This window comes from Odocoileus virginianus, chromosome 7 (genome assembly GCF_023699985.2).
Source record: "Odocoileus virginianus isolate 20LAN1187 ecotype Illinois chromosome 7, Ovbor_1.2, whole genome shotgun sequence".
Classification (NCBI taxonomy): Eukaryota; Metazoa; Chordata; class Mammalia; order Artiodactyla; family Cervidae; genus Odocoileus; species Odocoileus virginianus.
This window is the reverse complement of record NC_069680.1, coordinates 13,520,815-13,537,536: the sequence shown is the minus strand read 5'-3', so window position 1 is coordinate 13,537,536 and position 16,722 is coordinate 13,520,815. Positions and strand designations below refer to the sequence as shown.

The window sequence follows — 16,722 nt, the reverse complement described above, 5'->3', positions numbered from 1 at the left end:
ATCTCAACTGAAACAATACTAACAAATTCCCAAATAACTGACTACCTCAATCAACCTGTTTTCCATTCCTGACCAAAGTCCAAAGCACACTGGCCTGTAGTCTATTACTCCTGGTCACTTGTCCTAGCAGCTGAGCTGTTTATGGTTACAGAATCAGTTCTGTATGCTCCCTGGTATCTTTTTGTTTTTAGGTGACTGATTACATTAAACATTAGATAAACTGATGATATGAGTACAAGGAAAAGTTGTTTCCTTACAAAACTGATTTAGTTGAACACTCTCAAAGATGAGTCACTAAAAATTGGATTAAATGGGCAAAACAACTCTAATATATAATACATAAGTGCGTATGGTAATAGATACTTTGTACTTTAAAATGGGCTTCTCAGGGAGCTCCGGAGAAACGGAGTAGCCATCACAGTCAGCAAGAGTCCTAAGAGCAGTACTTGGCTGCAGTCTCAAAACGACACAATGACCTCTGTTCGTTTCCAAGGCAAACCGTTCAGTATCACGGTAACCCAAGTCTATGCCATCTAACGCTCTCCAGTAACGCTGAAGAAGCTGAAGTTGAACGGTTCTATGGAGATCTACAAGGCCGTCTAGAACTAACACCCAAAAAAGATGTCCTTTTCATTACAGGGGACTAGAATGCAAAAGTAGGAAGTCAAGAAATACCTTGAAAAACAGGCAAATTTGGCCTTGGAGTACAGAATGAAGCAGGGTAGAGGCTAATAAAGTTTTGCCAAGAGAACACACTGGTCATAGCAAACACCCTCTTCCAATGACATAAGACTCTACACATGGACATCACCACATGGTCAATACAGAAATCAGATTACATTCTTTGCAGCCAAAGATGGAGAAGCTCTATACAGTCAGCAAAAACAAGACTGGGAGCTGTGGCCAGATCATGAACTCCTTATTGAAAATTCAGACTTAAATTGAAGAAAGTAGGGAAAACCACTAGACCATTCAGGTTTGACCTGAATCAAATCCCTTATGATTATACAGTTCAGTTCAGTTCAATCACTCAGTCGTGTCTGACTCTTTGTAACCCCATGGACTGCAGCATGCCAGGCCTCCTGTCCATCACCAACTCCCGGAGTCCACCCAAACCCATGTCCATTGTGTCGGTGATGCCATCCAACCATCTCATCCTCAGTCGTCCCCTTCTCCTCCTGCCCTCAATCTGACGCAGCATCAGGGTCTTTTCCAGTGTGAGTCAGATCTTTGCATCAGGTGGCCAAATTATTGGAGTTTCAGCTTCAGCATCAGTCCCTGCAATGAACACCCAGGACTGATCTCCTTTAAGATGGACTGGCTGGATCTCCTTGCAGTCTAAGGGACTCTCAAGAGTCTTCTCCAACACCACAGTTCAAAAGCATCAATTCTTCTGTGCTCAGCTTTCTTTATAGTTCAACTCTCACATCCATACATGACTACTGGAAAAACCATAGCCTTGACTAGATGGACCTTTGTTGGCAAAGTAATGTCTCTGCTTTTTAATATGCTGGCTAGGTTGGTCATAATTTTCCTTCCAAGGAGCAAGTGTCTTTTAATTTCATGGCTGCAATCACCATCCACAGTGATTTTGGAGCCCAGAAAGATAAAGTCAGCCACTGTTTCCCCATCTATTTCCCATGAAGTGATGGGACTGGATGCCATGATCTTAGTTTTCTGAATGTTGAGCTTTAAACCAACTTGTTCACTCTCCTCTTTCACTTTCTGCCATAAGGGTGGTGTCATCTGTGTATATCTGAGGTTATTGATATTTCTCCTAGCAATCTTGATTCCAGCTTGTGCTTCCTCCAGCCCACCGTTTCTCATGATGTACTCTGCATATAAGTTAAATAAGCAGGGTGACAATATAAGCTTTGACATACTCCTTTTCCTCTTTAGAACCAGTCTGTTGTTCCATGTCCAGTTCTAACTATTGCTTCCTGACCTGTATACAGGTTTCTCAAGTAGTAGGTCAGGGGGTCTGGTATTCCCATCTCTCTCAGAATTTTCCACAGTTTATTGTGATCCACACAGTCAAAGGCTTTGGCATAGTCAATAAAGCAGAAATAGATGTTTTTCTGGAACTCTCTTGCTTTTTTGATGATCCAGCGGATGCTGGCAATTTGATCTCTGGTTCCTCTGCCTTTTCTAAAACCACCTTGAGCATCTGGAAGTTCACGGTTCACATATTGCTGAAGCCTGGCTTGGAGAATTTATACAGTGGTAGTGACAAATAGATTCAAGGGATTAGATCTGATAGAGTACCTTAAGAACTATATAAATGACAGAAATGGTACAGACCTAACAGAAGCAGAAAATATTAAGAAGAGGTGCTAAGAATACACAGAAGAACTATATAATAAAGATCTTCACAACCCATATAATCATGATGGTGTGATCACTCACCTAGAGCCAGACATCCTGGAATGTAAACTCAAGTGAGCCTTAGGAAGCATCACTATGAACAAAGCTAGTGGAGGTGATGGAATTCCAGTTGAGCTATTTCAAATCCTAAAAGATGATGCTGTGAAAGTGCTGCACTCAATATGCCAGCAAATTTGGAAAACTCAGCAGTGGCCACAGGACTGGAAAAGGTCAGTTTTCATTCCAATTCCAAAGAAAGGCAATGCCAAATAATGTTCAAACTACAATACAATTGTAGTCATCTCACACGCTAGCAAAGTAATGCTCAATATTCTCCAAGGGAGGCTTCAACAGTACATGAACCATGAACTTCCAGATGTTCCAGCTGGATTTAGAAAGGGCAAAGGAACCAAAGATCAAATTGGCAACATCTGTTGGATTGCTGAAAAAGCAAGAGAGTTCCAGAAAAACATCTATTTCTGCTTTACTGACTATGCCAAAGCCTTTGATTATGTGGATCACAACAAACTGGAAAATTCTTAAGAGAGAGGGAATACCAGACCACCTTAACTGCCTCCTGAGAATTCTGTATGCAGGTCAAGAAGCAACAGTTAGAACTGGACATGGAACAACAGACTGGTTCCAAATAGGAAAACGAATATGTCAAGGCTGTATATTGTCATCCTGCTTATTTAACTTATATGCAGAGTACATCATGAGAAACGGTGGGCTGGATGAAGCACAAGCTGGAATCAAGATTGCTAGGAGAAATATCAATCATCTCAGATATGGAGATGACACCACCGTTATGGCAGAAAGCGAAGAGGAACTAAAGAGCCTCTTGATGAAAGTGAAAGAGGAGAGAGAAAAAGTTGGCTTTAAACTCAACATTCAGGAAACTAAGATCATGGTATCTGGCCTCATCACTTCATGGCAAACAGATGGGGAAACAGTGGCTGACTTTATTTTGGGGGGCTCCAAAATCACTGCAGATGATGACTGCAGCCATGAAATTAAAAGACACTTGCTCCTTGGAAGGAAAGTTATGATCAACCTAGACAGCATATTAAAAAGCAGAGACATTACCTTGCTAACAAAAGTCCATCTCGTCAAGGCTATGGTTTTCCAGTAGTCATGTATGAAAGTGAGAGTTGGACTATAAAGAAAGCTGAGTGCTGAAGAATTGAGCCTTTTGAACTGTGGTGCTGGAGAAGACTCTTGAGAGTCCCTTGGACAGTTAGGACTTCCAACCAGTCCATTCTAAAGGAAGTCAATCCTGAACATTCATTGGAAGGACTGATGCTGAAGCTGAAACTCCAACACTTTGGCCACCTGATGTGTAGAACTGACTCATTTGAAAAGACCCTGATGTGGCAAAGATTCAATGTGGGAGAAGGGGACGACAGAAGATGAGATGGTTGGACTGCATCACCGACTCAGTGAACATGAGTTTGAGGAGTTGGTAATGGACAGAGAAGCCTGGTGTACAGCACTCCATGCAGTCACAAAGAGTTGGACATGACTGAGAGACTGAACTGAACTGAACTGATGGCTCAGTGGTAAAGAATCTGCCTATGAAGGCAGGAGACCACGGTTTGACCCCTGGAAGGGGAAGATCCCCTGGAGGAGGAAATTTTAACTGACTCCAGCACTCTTGCCTGAAAAATCCCATGAACAGAGGAGTCTGGTGGGCCACAGTCCATGGGGTTGCAGATTTGGACATGACTGGGAGACTAAGCACACAAGCACATACTTCATAACAGTAATTCAAAATGTCAAGTCACAAAGTCAAGGAAAGACTGAGGAGCTGATGCAGATTAAAGCAGATAACAGAAACATGACAAATAAATGCAATATATGATCTTATATTGAATCCTGAATTGTTTTCATCCAACTTTAAGGAGAACTGTATTTACATGTGCAGCTCATAACACAAAAGTCCCCTCGAAATGCCAATCACTACAAATATTCATAAGAAATACCCTGGGTTCTACATCAAGATTGGTATACACTCTGGTGGAGGATGTTGATAAAGAAGGCTATTCAGGTGTGGGGACAGGCAATATGTGGGAAATCTCTATACCTTCCTCTCAATTTTGCTGTGAACCCAAAGATGCTCTTTTAAAAATGTCTAAAAATAAAGACTGGTACATAAGCATACACTTATCTTTAAATATTTATATATAAATACATGTAAATATTATACATGAAATGCATATATATATACATATTTAAGATTTTATGTTTTCAGTGACTTTTCTGATAAACTGACCATACCAAAGGTGAAGACCTTGCAAGGTAAAAAGGTTCCTTCTAGCCATGTGTATAAATAAATAAATACAAATATATATATATATATATATATATATATATATTTTCTTACCCCACACCTGTCCTACACACTCCCTTCTTACCACTTTGATCATCTTCCAATCACTATATCCACAAGTAGCATTTAAGAAAGCATTTTTCTCTAATTTTAAGTAATTTAAAATCTTTCTTATTCAAAGTAATGATTTCACCTTCTACTTCAATTTGTAAGAAAATGCTAACTCAACATGCAGAGTGAATGTTTAATTCATTTAGAAAGTGTTATAAAATCACCAATGTGTTAACAAAATATATTCTGCAGTAAGTTATTACATTGATAGAATAGTACATTATTATATAAAAATGGAAAATTTTTAAATTACTAGTCATTTTAGATTTGTATGGTATCACTTACAGTTAAGTGTACAGTCCAAGTACATGTTACTGACTCATAAAAAATATATTTTAAAATATATTTAATCTATATGGACACTCACTGATAAAGTAAAAACATCTTTACAAAAAGAACTACCATATGTATAATATTAAACTGTGCTGGTCTTATCTAATTAAGTATCTGTCTTGTGTATTTTATGATAAACTATTTACAAATAAAACCTAAAGAAACAGGTAAACCTGCACATGTTCACACTCAATGATTTCACAAAGCAGCTATGAAAGTTCTTACATTATATTGCTCCAAATTTTTCTCTTTATTTGCCTCAGTGTCCTCCAAATCCTTATGTATAGCAGCAATCTGTCTTTTCTTGTCATTAATAGCTTGATCCAAAGACTTGAGTTCCTTTTTAATCCACTTATCCCTTTCTTCTTTTGATGTAAACTGGCTTCCTCGACCCTGCTTTGCATAAAGGTCTGTTCTTTCCTGGGTAGCTTGGGCCAATCTACACAAGATAGAAGAGAATGGATTGAAAAGGGGAACAGGAAATAACCAAGTTTAATTGCAATCAATACCTCAAGAGTAGAGAGAGACAATAACCATTTTTATAATTCCATAAAAGAAGGAAAGAAGGGGAATTCCCTGGTGGTCCACTGATTAGGACTCTGTGCTTTCACTGCTGAGGGCCTGGCTTTGACAGTCAGGGAACTAAGACCCCACAAGACACATGGGGGAAAAAAAAAAGAATTAAGTATAAAAAGCAACTGTTACCTAATAGAGCTTCTAGGACTAGCTCTATATAACATTAATTTAACTTCAAAATCACAGTGAAATTCAGGTAAAACAGCCCATCCTCTAAGGATTTAAGGTCCTTCCTGGTCTGGGTTAATCAGTAAACCTAGGCAAATCTAGCACCCTACCTCAGGGATTTTCAAAAATGCTCCAACTATATTTAACTATTTAAATATTTTCAACACCTTACAATGAAAGACATTATAAAAGTTAAAAGCAAGAGAAAACACATACAACATACAGGACAAATATTAATGCCCAGATAATATAAAACAATGCAATCAAACAGTAAGAAAAAAAAATCAGGAAAAAAATGGAGAAAAGGATATAAACAGGAAATTCACTAAAATAAACATATGAGGCATAAAAACACGATAATATACTAAATTGTGAAGTCAGCAAACACTGGCAAGTCCAATCTACAGACATAAACTAAAATGTCTAGATGTTAAAAGTCATCAAGTATGAAAAGAAAGTGGCAGAATGAACACACAGCAGGATACAATTTGGGTAAAAGGAATAATCATCATTCATGTTTTTAAAAGTCCAAAATTTAGCTAAATTATTATGGGCAAGTTACTGAACTTCCCAGAGCCCTAAATCTGTCAGATTTACAGTGAGAATACTGTGGATCTCCTAGGGCTTCTAAACAGGTATTATGCATACACTAATACTGGCCCACAGTATCGGCTGTTACTTTGAAATGGGCATTTAACTTTTTGCCCTTAATTACTTTTTGCCTTTAATTACTAACTTCCTAACCTCTAATTCTTTATATAAGGTTCTATAGAGGAACCATGCAGAAAATTAGAATTGGTGAAAAAAGTCCCAGACCTAGCAATTCCTCGCTCTTCTTTTTCTTTTACACTGTTGAATTTAGGTTCTGTTTCTGCCAGTTCTTTCTGCTTTTCTTCTATTTTTTCAAGCAGCTTCTGCCTTTCTTTTAATAAGCGTTTCTGTAAATAAAGCAAGATAAGTAAAAAATGCAATCTGTTTAAAAACTTTTCTTATTTATAAGTCTAGCATAAGATACTTTCTCATGAAAAGAATTCATGAGAAAACTGACCCTGCAACATAAAACTCGTTTTTAAATGTAAGTAACTGATAGTAGTCAGTTGCAACTTGAATGCAAATTATTTTAATGTGCCAAATTTTTCACAAAAATTCAAGCATGCAACCCTGTCACAGAAAGGACTGTCCTCTGCAGTTTCCACTCACCTGAACACTTGTGTCTTTCATTTTCAGCATTTTAACTTACCCTCTGTTCACTATTGCCTGCCAATTCATCTTGTAAATCCTTGGCTTTAAGCTCCAACTTAGTTCTCTGCTTAATTTGTTCCTGTCTTTCAGCACTGAGCTGTTCCTTTTCTTCTTTCATAGCTGAAATTTTTGTTTTCAGTTCTCTAACTTGGCGCTCAATATCCTATTCAAAAAGTATCAAATAGAAACAAGTTAGACAACTAGAAATACAAAAGCAAAATCAGGACACTACTGGTTTATCTCTTCTTTTTCCCTCATTTAAACTTTCAGTACTACTCTCTTTCCAATACTCAATCCCAGTGACACCCCTACTTGAAGTTACCATTCCATAATTCTGGTATAAAAAGTTTAACTTACAAGTTAACCGAACCCAAGTTTATAACCTTACCTCCATTTTATCTCTTGCATCCTGCTGAGCATCTCTTAATTGTCGGGATTTTTCTCCACTTGTCTCTCGCTTAGCAGAAAGCTGGGAAAAAAACCAAGCTATGATTTCTAACCCATTTTGAGTTTGTTCAATATTTTATAACATCTAGCAAATATCTTTAAATATCTCTTAAAACAAGCATTCACTTACAAATTTTTTCCCCCAAAAATAACTGTAGTGGTTTTAAATAGAAAATGCCTGTAGTTTTCAGCATTACCTAAAACACATTTTTGTACAAAATGTCAGCAATACTAATTACAAAATACACCTTAAAAAGCCAAGAAAGAAATTCGTGAAACCATAAGAGTTTTCTTCTCATCCTGGTCTGTCTGACACCACCACCTAATTATATGTCAGATACAACTATAGCAAGGGTCATTTTCCTTGGAGTAAACTCAAAGAGTAAATCTGCTGAGTAATGAATTCACTAAGACATTTTAAAGTTTTGAGGCCTGTATTTAAAAATCATTCAAAAGTATAAATGTGAGTTTAATATATTCATAAAAATAAAATTAAACAAGTGGCAAAGGTAAGTATTTTACCTCATCAAGTTTGGCACGAGTCTCGTTAAGTTCCTGATTGTAAATGGTATATTCCAGGGCTCGTCTCATCTTATCCCACTTTTGATACTGAGCTAGTTCTTCCTTTTCTTCCTCTAACGTATGTAATCTCTCTTCAATGTATTTTAACAACTCATTGATTTTTTCCCGTTTTCCCTCTTAAAAAAAATGGGAGAAGGGTGAAGGAGTTGAATAAAATTTGTATTAATATCAATTCTCAAATATACTGTGTTAATCTTAAGCACGTTAGCATTATTTCTTTGATGTTAGGTGATAACCAAATCTAAGATATTAAAATGGCAATTAAAATGCTTTATCATGGAAAGTATAAGATAATAAACTTATACATGGTGACACTGATTGTTATATTACATGTGGTACAGGCCTCTGTTTAAGCTTCCTTTAAAAGTTAATGTGCCCCCCCCCATGACATTAGGAAAAACAAAAACAAAACCTTAATATCACTGGTGTCACTGATTCTCAATTCTTATAACAGCATTATCTATATAGCTGCCATATACTGAATACTTAACTATATTCCAATCATGGTGCTACTTTGCTCCTCTATGCACCACTACAAACTATAAAAAAGGACTTCACAAATGGGAAAGCTTTCGACCAGAGAGGTCAAGGCTAAAGTCTCAATATCAGGTAACTATTATTTAGATCTTGAATGTAAGGGTTTCTGACTCTTAAGGCATGAAAGGGCACAGCACTTGAAAGGCAAAGTTGAGTTTCCATAATGAACACATTAAGAACGAGTCCAAGTTCAAAGTTTAAGTTTTACATTTACTTGCTTCTGAATAAATTAAAACCTAATGCCAACTGATATTTCAGCATTTTTTTCCCCTGAGGAACACATCCAAATGTGTTATCCTCACTAATAATGAGAAAGACTTTAAAGGCACAAAGCAGCTGACCGAGAATGGCACTATTATCTCACAGTAACAATTCTTTATTCAAAGAGACAAATTGTTAGAATTCTCAAACTTTCAACTGCCTAACACTAATTTTCTTTCCAATCCGTCCACAGGTAAATTATTATACAATATTCTCCTGAGAATAGACAACTTCTCTCAAGTATCATAACACAATGAAAAAGCAATTCACAGAATAGAAGAAATAAGGCAGAATAACATTTATTTTACCTGTTTCCTTCATTAAAGATATGCTTTCTTCTTTTCGTTCATCATACACTCTAGTACCAGCTACTTCTCTTAATAGTTTTAGTCTCTGAGAATCTGGTGCTGTTGCCATCTGGTTAATCTAAAAATTTTAGAATAGTAATTATTTAGAGAGATAGATTGCTCTTTAAGAACTCTACCTTGAAAAGTATTCACATGCCAAGTTTTAAGTATTGAGTTCACAATGGGAGAACAGCAATGAACAGAAAAGTTCTTACCCTCAAAGAACCTACATTCTAGTGGGAAAAAAAACAGGAAGTATACATACCATTACACTATAAGTGCCATGAGGAAAAGCAAAACAAAATAAGAAATTATAGCATAAAGAGTTAGGGTGATTGGGAGGGGGGATCGGGATGGGGAATACATGTAAATCCATGGCTGATTCATGTCAATGTATGACAAAAACCACTACAATATTGTAAAGTAATTAGCCTCCAACTAATAAAAATAAATGAATAAAAAAAAAGTTAGGGTGATGGCAGTGCTCTAATAAAAGAGGCAGACAACATAGACGGCTTCTATGAAATGACCTATGAGCGGACACTGAAATAATACAAAGGGACCTATGCTGCATGCATGCAGGAAGTCTCAGGTAATTGCTTTCAAATCAGCCTCCTATTAAAGAAATTTCTTATAAAGACAGTCTTTTCAAAAATCTTGCTCTTAAAAGTGAAACACATTCTTCCTAATCCCTTTTTCTGAATGCTAGCTTTCCAAGACATAGCTAAAAACACCTCCAACATGAACTAAGAGGTGGACATTTTAAAAGGATTCTCCCCTAGTCCAAAACAGCACAACAGAAAACTATTAGGACCCTGCAGGATATGTTGTAAGAAAAATAATTTTAGATATATATAGTTAAAATATATGAGGAAATAGCAGAACAATCAGCAGACGTATATAACTCCTAAAAACTGTAAAAAATCCAATTTTGATTAAGGGAAAATAATATATAGCATTATGGCAGATTTCTGGTAATGTAAGCTTTCTAGTGTGTTATACTAACAGTATTAATTTCAGAAAGTAACTTTTTTCAAATGTGACTTTTATAAAGTTTCTACAATACTCTTAACTTCTACAAATCAAAAATATCTTCAGATCACTAAGAAAACACGATCCACTTAAATAATTCTGCTGAAATACTTTTATCACACTGTGCAACGGATCTATTTTGCATTTTATGGCCACAAAAAAGGTATGTTATACAAACTTCAGTGCAAAATAAATCAATGAAAACAGAAGACAGTAAGGTCCATTTTCACCCGAATTTAACCACTAGAATGAAATCAAATTCATCATTCAATGAATATAATCAGAAAACAAATTCCATTTAAAAAGATACACATTTTTTACCTTTCCTTGTTTAACAATATAATAAGGATTGCTTCGAGAAAAACCAGCACTTTCAAGGAGGTTCATCACATCATTTTTCCTGTTGAGAAACAATTAAAAATTTTTTCAAATATATAACAATCTAACAATAAGCAAAGAATACACTAACCCTTGAGTTAAGGAGCATGAAGAAGTATAGAACAGTCATTAAACTATCTGTTATATCAGCCTCAGGGAATCTTCTGATTCTTATGCTTGAGTTCTAAATAATGATTTGCTGAACACGAGGCAAAAGCACCTCATATACGAGCCAAGTAAAATACTTTTACTCTTTTGTATAAAAATTATAAGCATAAAAATGCTTACGTGACCATTTTCTTGTCTAAGAAATACTGATCCTTTTTGGCACCGATAACTCTTCGAAGTGAAACTTCCTCTTTGTCGATCTAAGAAAAAAACATAAAAGCTCAAACATAAATCTAATAGTAAATGTTTTGGAAACATTTCAGTTAATAGGGTCATTTTAGAGTCCTTCACCATAGCAGTTATTTTGAAACTTCAATTATCTCACTAAAGATATGCTATGAATACTCAATTCTACAACAAAGACCTTTTTTTACAACAGCTTGCACATTCCCACTTGTTTACCAGAATATTCAAAATTTTAAGATAAAATTAGTATGTAAGCTATAATTATTTTAGTATAAACTAAATCATAAAAGCCTTCCTGGGTAGCTAAAACAGTAAAGAATCTGCCTGCAATGCAAGAAACCTGGGTTTGATCCCTGTGTTGGAAAGATCCCCTGGAGAAGGGCATGGCAACCACTCCAATATTCTTGCCTGGAGAATTCCATGGACAGAGGAGCCTGGAGGGCTACAGTCCAGGGACTCACAAAGAGTTGGACATGACTGAGTGACTAACACATACAAATCATAAAAGCCTAAATATAGCTATAAATAAAAGTTTCAAAGCATGAAAAAAGTCAGCTGCATCAATAAAATTCTCAACATTATTACTGAAAAGAAAAAAACAGTTACTCACGGGTAACCGGTTGTCTGAATTGTCAAAAATAATCTCCACAAAAGCAGAAATAACACGAGGACCAGTACCCTCCTAAAACACAAGAAAAAGTTAATGTCATTTAAGTGGTATTTTCACATTCTTTAAATATTTTTAAAGTTTAGTGAAGGTAATAAGCCCGATTCAATGGAGGAAAATTTCTATCAGACTAGAATATCACAGCAATCCAGTCTATGCCCCAACCACTCATGCCAAAGAAGCTGAAGTTATATGATTCTATGAAGACCTACAAGACCTTCTAGAACTAACACCCAAAAAAGATGTCCGTTTCATTACAGGGGACTGGAATGCAAAGGTAGGAAGTCAAGAGATACCTGAAGTAACAGAAAAGTTTGACCTTGGGAGTACAAAATGAAGCTGGGCAAAGATTAACAGAGTTTTGCCAAGAGAACACACTGGTCATAGCAAACACATTCTTCCAACAACACAAGAGAAGACTCTACACATGGACATCACCAGATGGTCAGTACAGAAATCAGATGGATTATATTTTTTGCAACAGAAGATGGAGAAGCTCTATACAGTTAGCAAACACAAGACTGGGAGCTGACTGTGGCTCAGATCATGAACTCCTTATTAAAAATTCAGACTTAAATTGACGAAAGTAGGGAAAACCACCAGACCATTCATGTCTGACTTAAATTCCTTACAATTATACAGTGGAAGAGACAAATAGATTCAAGGGATTAGATTTGATAGACAGAGTGCCTTAAGAACTATGGACAGAGGTTCATGACATTGTACAGGAGGCAGGGATCAAGATCATCCCCAAGAAGAAATGCAAAAAGGCAAAATAATCGTCTGCAGAGGCCTTACAAATAGCTGAGAAAAGAAAAGAAGAGAAGTGAAAGGCAAAGGAGAAAAGGAACTGTATACCCATCTGAATGCAGAGTTCTAAAGAATAGCAAGGAGAGATAAGAAAGTCTTCCTAAGTGATCAATGCAAAGAAATAAAGGAAAACAATAGAATGGGAAAGACTAGAGATCTCGTCAAGAAAATTAGAGATACCAAGGGAACTTTTCATGCAAAGATGGGCACATTAAGGACAGAAATGGTATGGACCTAACAGAAGCAGAAGATATGAGGTGGCAAGAATACACAAAAGAACTATACAAAAAAGATTTTCATGAGCCAGATAACCATGATGGTGTGCTCACTCACCTAGAGCCAGACATCCTGGACTGCAAACTCAAGTGAGCCCTAGGAAGCATCACTATGAACAAAGCTAGTGGAGGTGATGGAATTCCAGTTGAGCTATTTCAAATTCTAAAAGATGATGCTGTGAAAGTGCTGCACTCAATATGTCAGTAAATTCGGAAAACTCAGCACTGGCCACAGGACTGGAAAAGGTCAGTTTTCATTTCAATCCCAAAGAAAGGCAATGCCAAAGAATGTTCAAACTACTGTATAACTGCACTCATCTCACACGCTAGCAAAGCAATGCTCAAAATTCTCCAAGCGAGGCTTCAACAGTACGTGAACCATGAACTTCCAAATGTTCAAGTTGGATTTAGGAAAGGCAGAGAAATCAGAGATCATATTGCCAACATCCACTGGATCATAGAAAAAGCAAGAGAGCTCTAGAAAAACATTCTACTTCTGCTTTATTCATTACTCCAAAGCCTTTAACTGTGTGGATCACAACAAACTGTGGAAAATTCTTAAAGAGATGGGAATACCAGACCACCTGACCTGCCTCCTGAGGAATCTGTATGCAGGTCAAGAAGCAACAGTTAGAACTGGACATGAACAACAGACTGGTTCCAAATCAGGAAAGGAGTATGTCAAAGCTGTATATTGTCACCCTGCTTATTTTACTTGTGTGCAGAGTACATCATGTGTAATGCTGGACTGGATGAAGCACAAGCTGGAATCAAGATTGCTGGGAGAAATATCAATAACCTCAGACACACAGATGACACCATGCTTATGGCAGAAAGTGAAGAAGAGCTAAAGAGCCTCATGATGAAAGTGAAAGAGGAGAGTGAAAAAGTTGGCTTAAAACTCAACATTCAAAAAACTAAGATCATGGCATCCAGTCCCATCACTTCATGGGAAATAGATGGGAAAACAATGGAAACAGTGAGAGACTTTATTTTCTTGGGCTCCAAAATCACTGCAGATGGTAACTGCAGCCATGAAATTAAAAGACACTTGCTCCTTAAGGAAAGCTATGACCAACCTAGACAGCATATTAAAAAGCAGAGACAGAAGTTTGCTAACAAAGGTCCACTTAAGTCAAAGCTATAGTTTTTCCAGTAGTCATATAGGGATGTGAGAGTTGGACTACCAAGAAAGCTGACCATTGAAGACCTGATGCTTTTGAACTGTGGGGTTGGAGAAGACACTCAAGAGTCCCTTGGACTGCAAGGATATCAAACCAGTCAATCTAAGGAACTCAGTCCTGAATATTCATTGGAAGGACTGATACTGAAGCTGAAGAACCAATACTTTGACCACCTGATGTGCAGAACTCACTCTTTAGAAAAGGCCCTGATGCTGGGCAAGATTGGAGGCAGGAGAAGGGGATGACAGAGGATGAGATGGTTGGATGGCATCACCATCTCGATGGACCTGAGTTTGAGCAAGTTCTGGGAGTTGGTGATGGACAGGGAAGCCTGGTGTGCTGCAGTCCATGGGCTTGCAAAGAGTTGGACACAACTGAGTGACTGAACTGTACTGAGAAAATCCTCTTGCCAAAGCAGCAGACACTGGATTAGGATAACAATACTCAACCACAAACCTTTTTTCCCCTCCCTCAAATAGACTTTGACTCTGAATTTAAAAAATGAGAACTATGCAAAAGATGTCAAAGTTAGATATACATAGGCTTTGTTCTATATACCACTTCATTTGAGCACAAGACCCCAGAACCACCCAATTTTACCTATTTGCTAATATATAAAACACTTTGAGGCTTTTCTCTTATAGATTCATCTTAATGTTAGAAAGGAACCCTAACAAAGCATATAATTACTGGAACTGTCTTTTTAAACATTTGAGATATTCTATATAGTTTTAAATCTGCTACAAAAACATTCGCATTTAACACGTCATGTTTCGATCAGTTTGTGACCCAGCTACTTAACAAGCCCAGATGATTTCTAGGTTGTGAAAACTGTTATGAAGTTGTTCAATACAATAAAGAATAATACCTAAAGAAATTATTCTTTTAATGCTAATCTGAGAAACCTAAACAGAGATTTTCTTATAGGGAATCAATACTGAGTACAGACTAAAAATTCAAATAAAAAAAAAATTTAAATTAAAATTTAAGAGTGGGAAGAAGGAATTCCTTGCCAGTCCAGTGGTTAGGACGTAGTGCTTTCACTACCGTGGCCTTGGTTCAATTCCTGGTTGAGGAATTAAGATCCTGCAAGCCACATGGCACAACCGGAAAAAAGAACAGAGGGCAGGGGTGTCGGGGGGTGGGGGATAATGGTTAGAAAAAAACTTTTAAGTCTGAGAGACACTGTGTAGATACACTGAAGAATCTTGCTTTCTAGTCTTAAAAGTAATTATAAGCCATATTTAAATAAGACAGATGAGGTACATCATTTTATCATAGACTTTTATACTTTCTTAACCTAAAAGTGTTTATTATTTATAATTTAATGAAAACGTTCTAACAATTTTCACTACTATCAACACTTTCTTATTGGAAACTGTTCCCTTTAAGCACAAACATGGCTGAAGATAAGTTCATGTGGTTAGGTTCATAACGGCTGCTTTCCTGTGGCTCCGTATTAACTTCTGACCTCCCTGGCGTCTCAGACGGGAGAGCGTCTGCCTGCAATGCGGGAGACCCGGGTTTAGTCCCTGGGTTGGGAAGATCCCCTAGAGAAGGAAACGGCAACCCACTCCAGTATTCTTGACTGGAAAATTCCATGGACGGTGGAACCTGGAAGGCTATAGCCCATGGGGTCGCAAAAAGTCGGACACGACTGAGCAACTTTACTTTCTGAGTCTCAAAGTTTCTAATTCCCAACCTAACTCTTTTTTCTCCTCAGCAAACCAGATTCCAGATTCTTTATTTAAAGTATAAAAAATTTATATTTATATAGAACATATATCCATCCATAGGGAACTCCAATTTTAACCATTATATAAAAATTAAGCCTTCATCCTGCATTAATATAGTACACTAAATTTCATAGCAGAACATATACATAAGAAACATATTGTGTCATATATATATGTTTCTTACAGATCACCAGCCCAGGTTGGGTGCATGAGACAAGTGCTCGGGCCTGGTGCACTGGGAAGACCCAGAGGGACTGGGTGGAGAGGGAGGTGGGAGGGGGGACCGGGATGGGGAATACATGTAAACCCATGGCTAATTCATTTCAATGTATGACAAAAACTACTGTAATGATGTAAAGTAATTAGCCTCCAACTAATAAAAATAAATGGAAAAAAAAAAAAAGAAACATATTGTGTCATGTTCACAAAAGATCTGAAACTTGAAAAAATAATTTTGTTTAGCAGCACCGACAATGTATTTTTAGAAATACTTAAAACCGGTAATGTTTTAAAGCAGTCTCACTCACATGTAACAAAGCCAATCGCTGTTCCGGACGAAGATGACTAAACTCATCACTGAGAACAAACTGAATTGCTAGAAACATAAAAACAACTATTAGTACAATCTAAAAAAGATTTGTGCTTTAGTTATAATTTCCCATACCTTCAGAGAATACAGTGTATCTATCAGGTATTGAACAATACAGATAAAGTAGATTAACTGCTTCATATAGACAAAAGGAATGCAGAAAATTTGCCTGTACAGACTAATCAGCTACAAAATGATGATATTAGAAAAATATTAACAAGCTTTCACGAAAACATTTAAGGTAAGAAAATAAAACACTGAAATACACAAAAAGACAAGTGGAACTAAGGTATAACTCTTGATCAAAGTATACATGTTCAGGTTTCATGCTATATTTGCTTTTATTCACTACATATAAATGATATAAATTAAAATATTTAACAAAATAGGATATATTCCT

At 36.7% G+C, this 16,722-nt stretch overlaps 1 protein-coding gene across 1 annotated transcript in view; it reads right to left on the bottom strand.

Moving 5' to 3' along the window:
• The window catches only part of SMC3 (structural maintenance of chromosomes 3), a 38,745-nt gene that overhangs the window by 13,934 nt on the left and 8,089 nt on the right, over positions 1 to 16,722 (bottom strand). Inside the window, exons 4-13 of the mRNA XM_020905446.2 lie at positions 16,261 to 16,328; positions 11,672 to 11,743; positions 10,996 to 11,075; positions 10,651 to 10,729; positions 9,259 to 9,376; positions 8,093 to 8,268; positions 7,512 to 7,592; positions 7,122 to 7,286; positions 6,698 to 6,819; positions 5,363 to 5,576 (exon numbers count right to left, since the gene is read on the bottom strand). Of these exons, the coding sequence (XP_020761105.1) occupies positions 5,363 to 5,576; positions 6,698 to 6,819; positions 7,122 to 7,286; positions 7,512 to 7,592; positions 8,093 to 8,268; positions 9,259 to 9,376; positions 10,651 to 10,729; positions 10,996 to 11,075; positions 11,672 to 11,743; positions 16,261 to 16,328 (1,175 nt within the window). The remainder of the gene's footprint in view (positions 1 to 5,362; positions 5,577 to 6,697; positions 6,820 to 7,121; positions 7,287 to 7,511; positions 7,593 to 8,092; positions 8,269 to 9,258; positions 9,377 to 10,650; positions 10,730 to 10,995; positions 11,076 to 11,671; positions 11,744 to 16,260; positions 16,329 to 16,722) is intronic.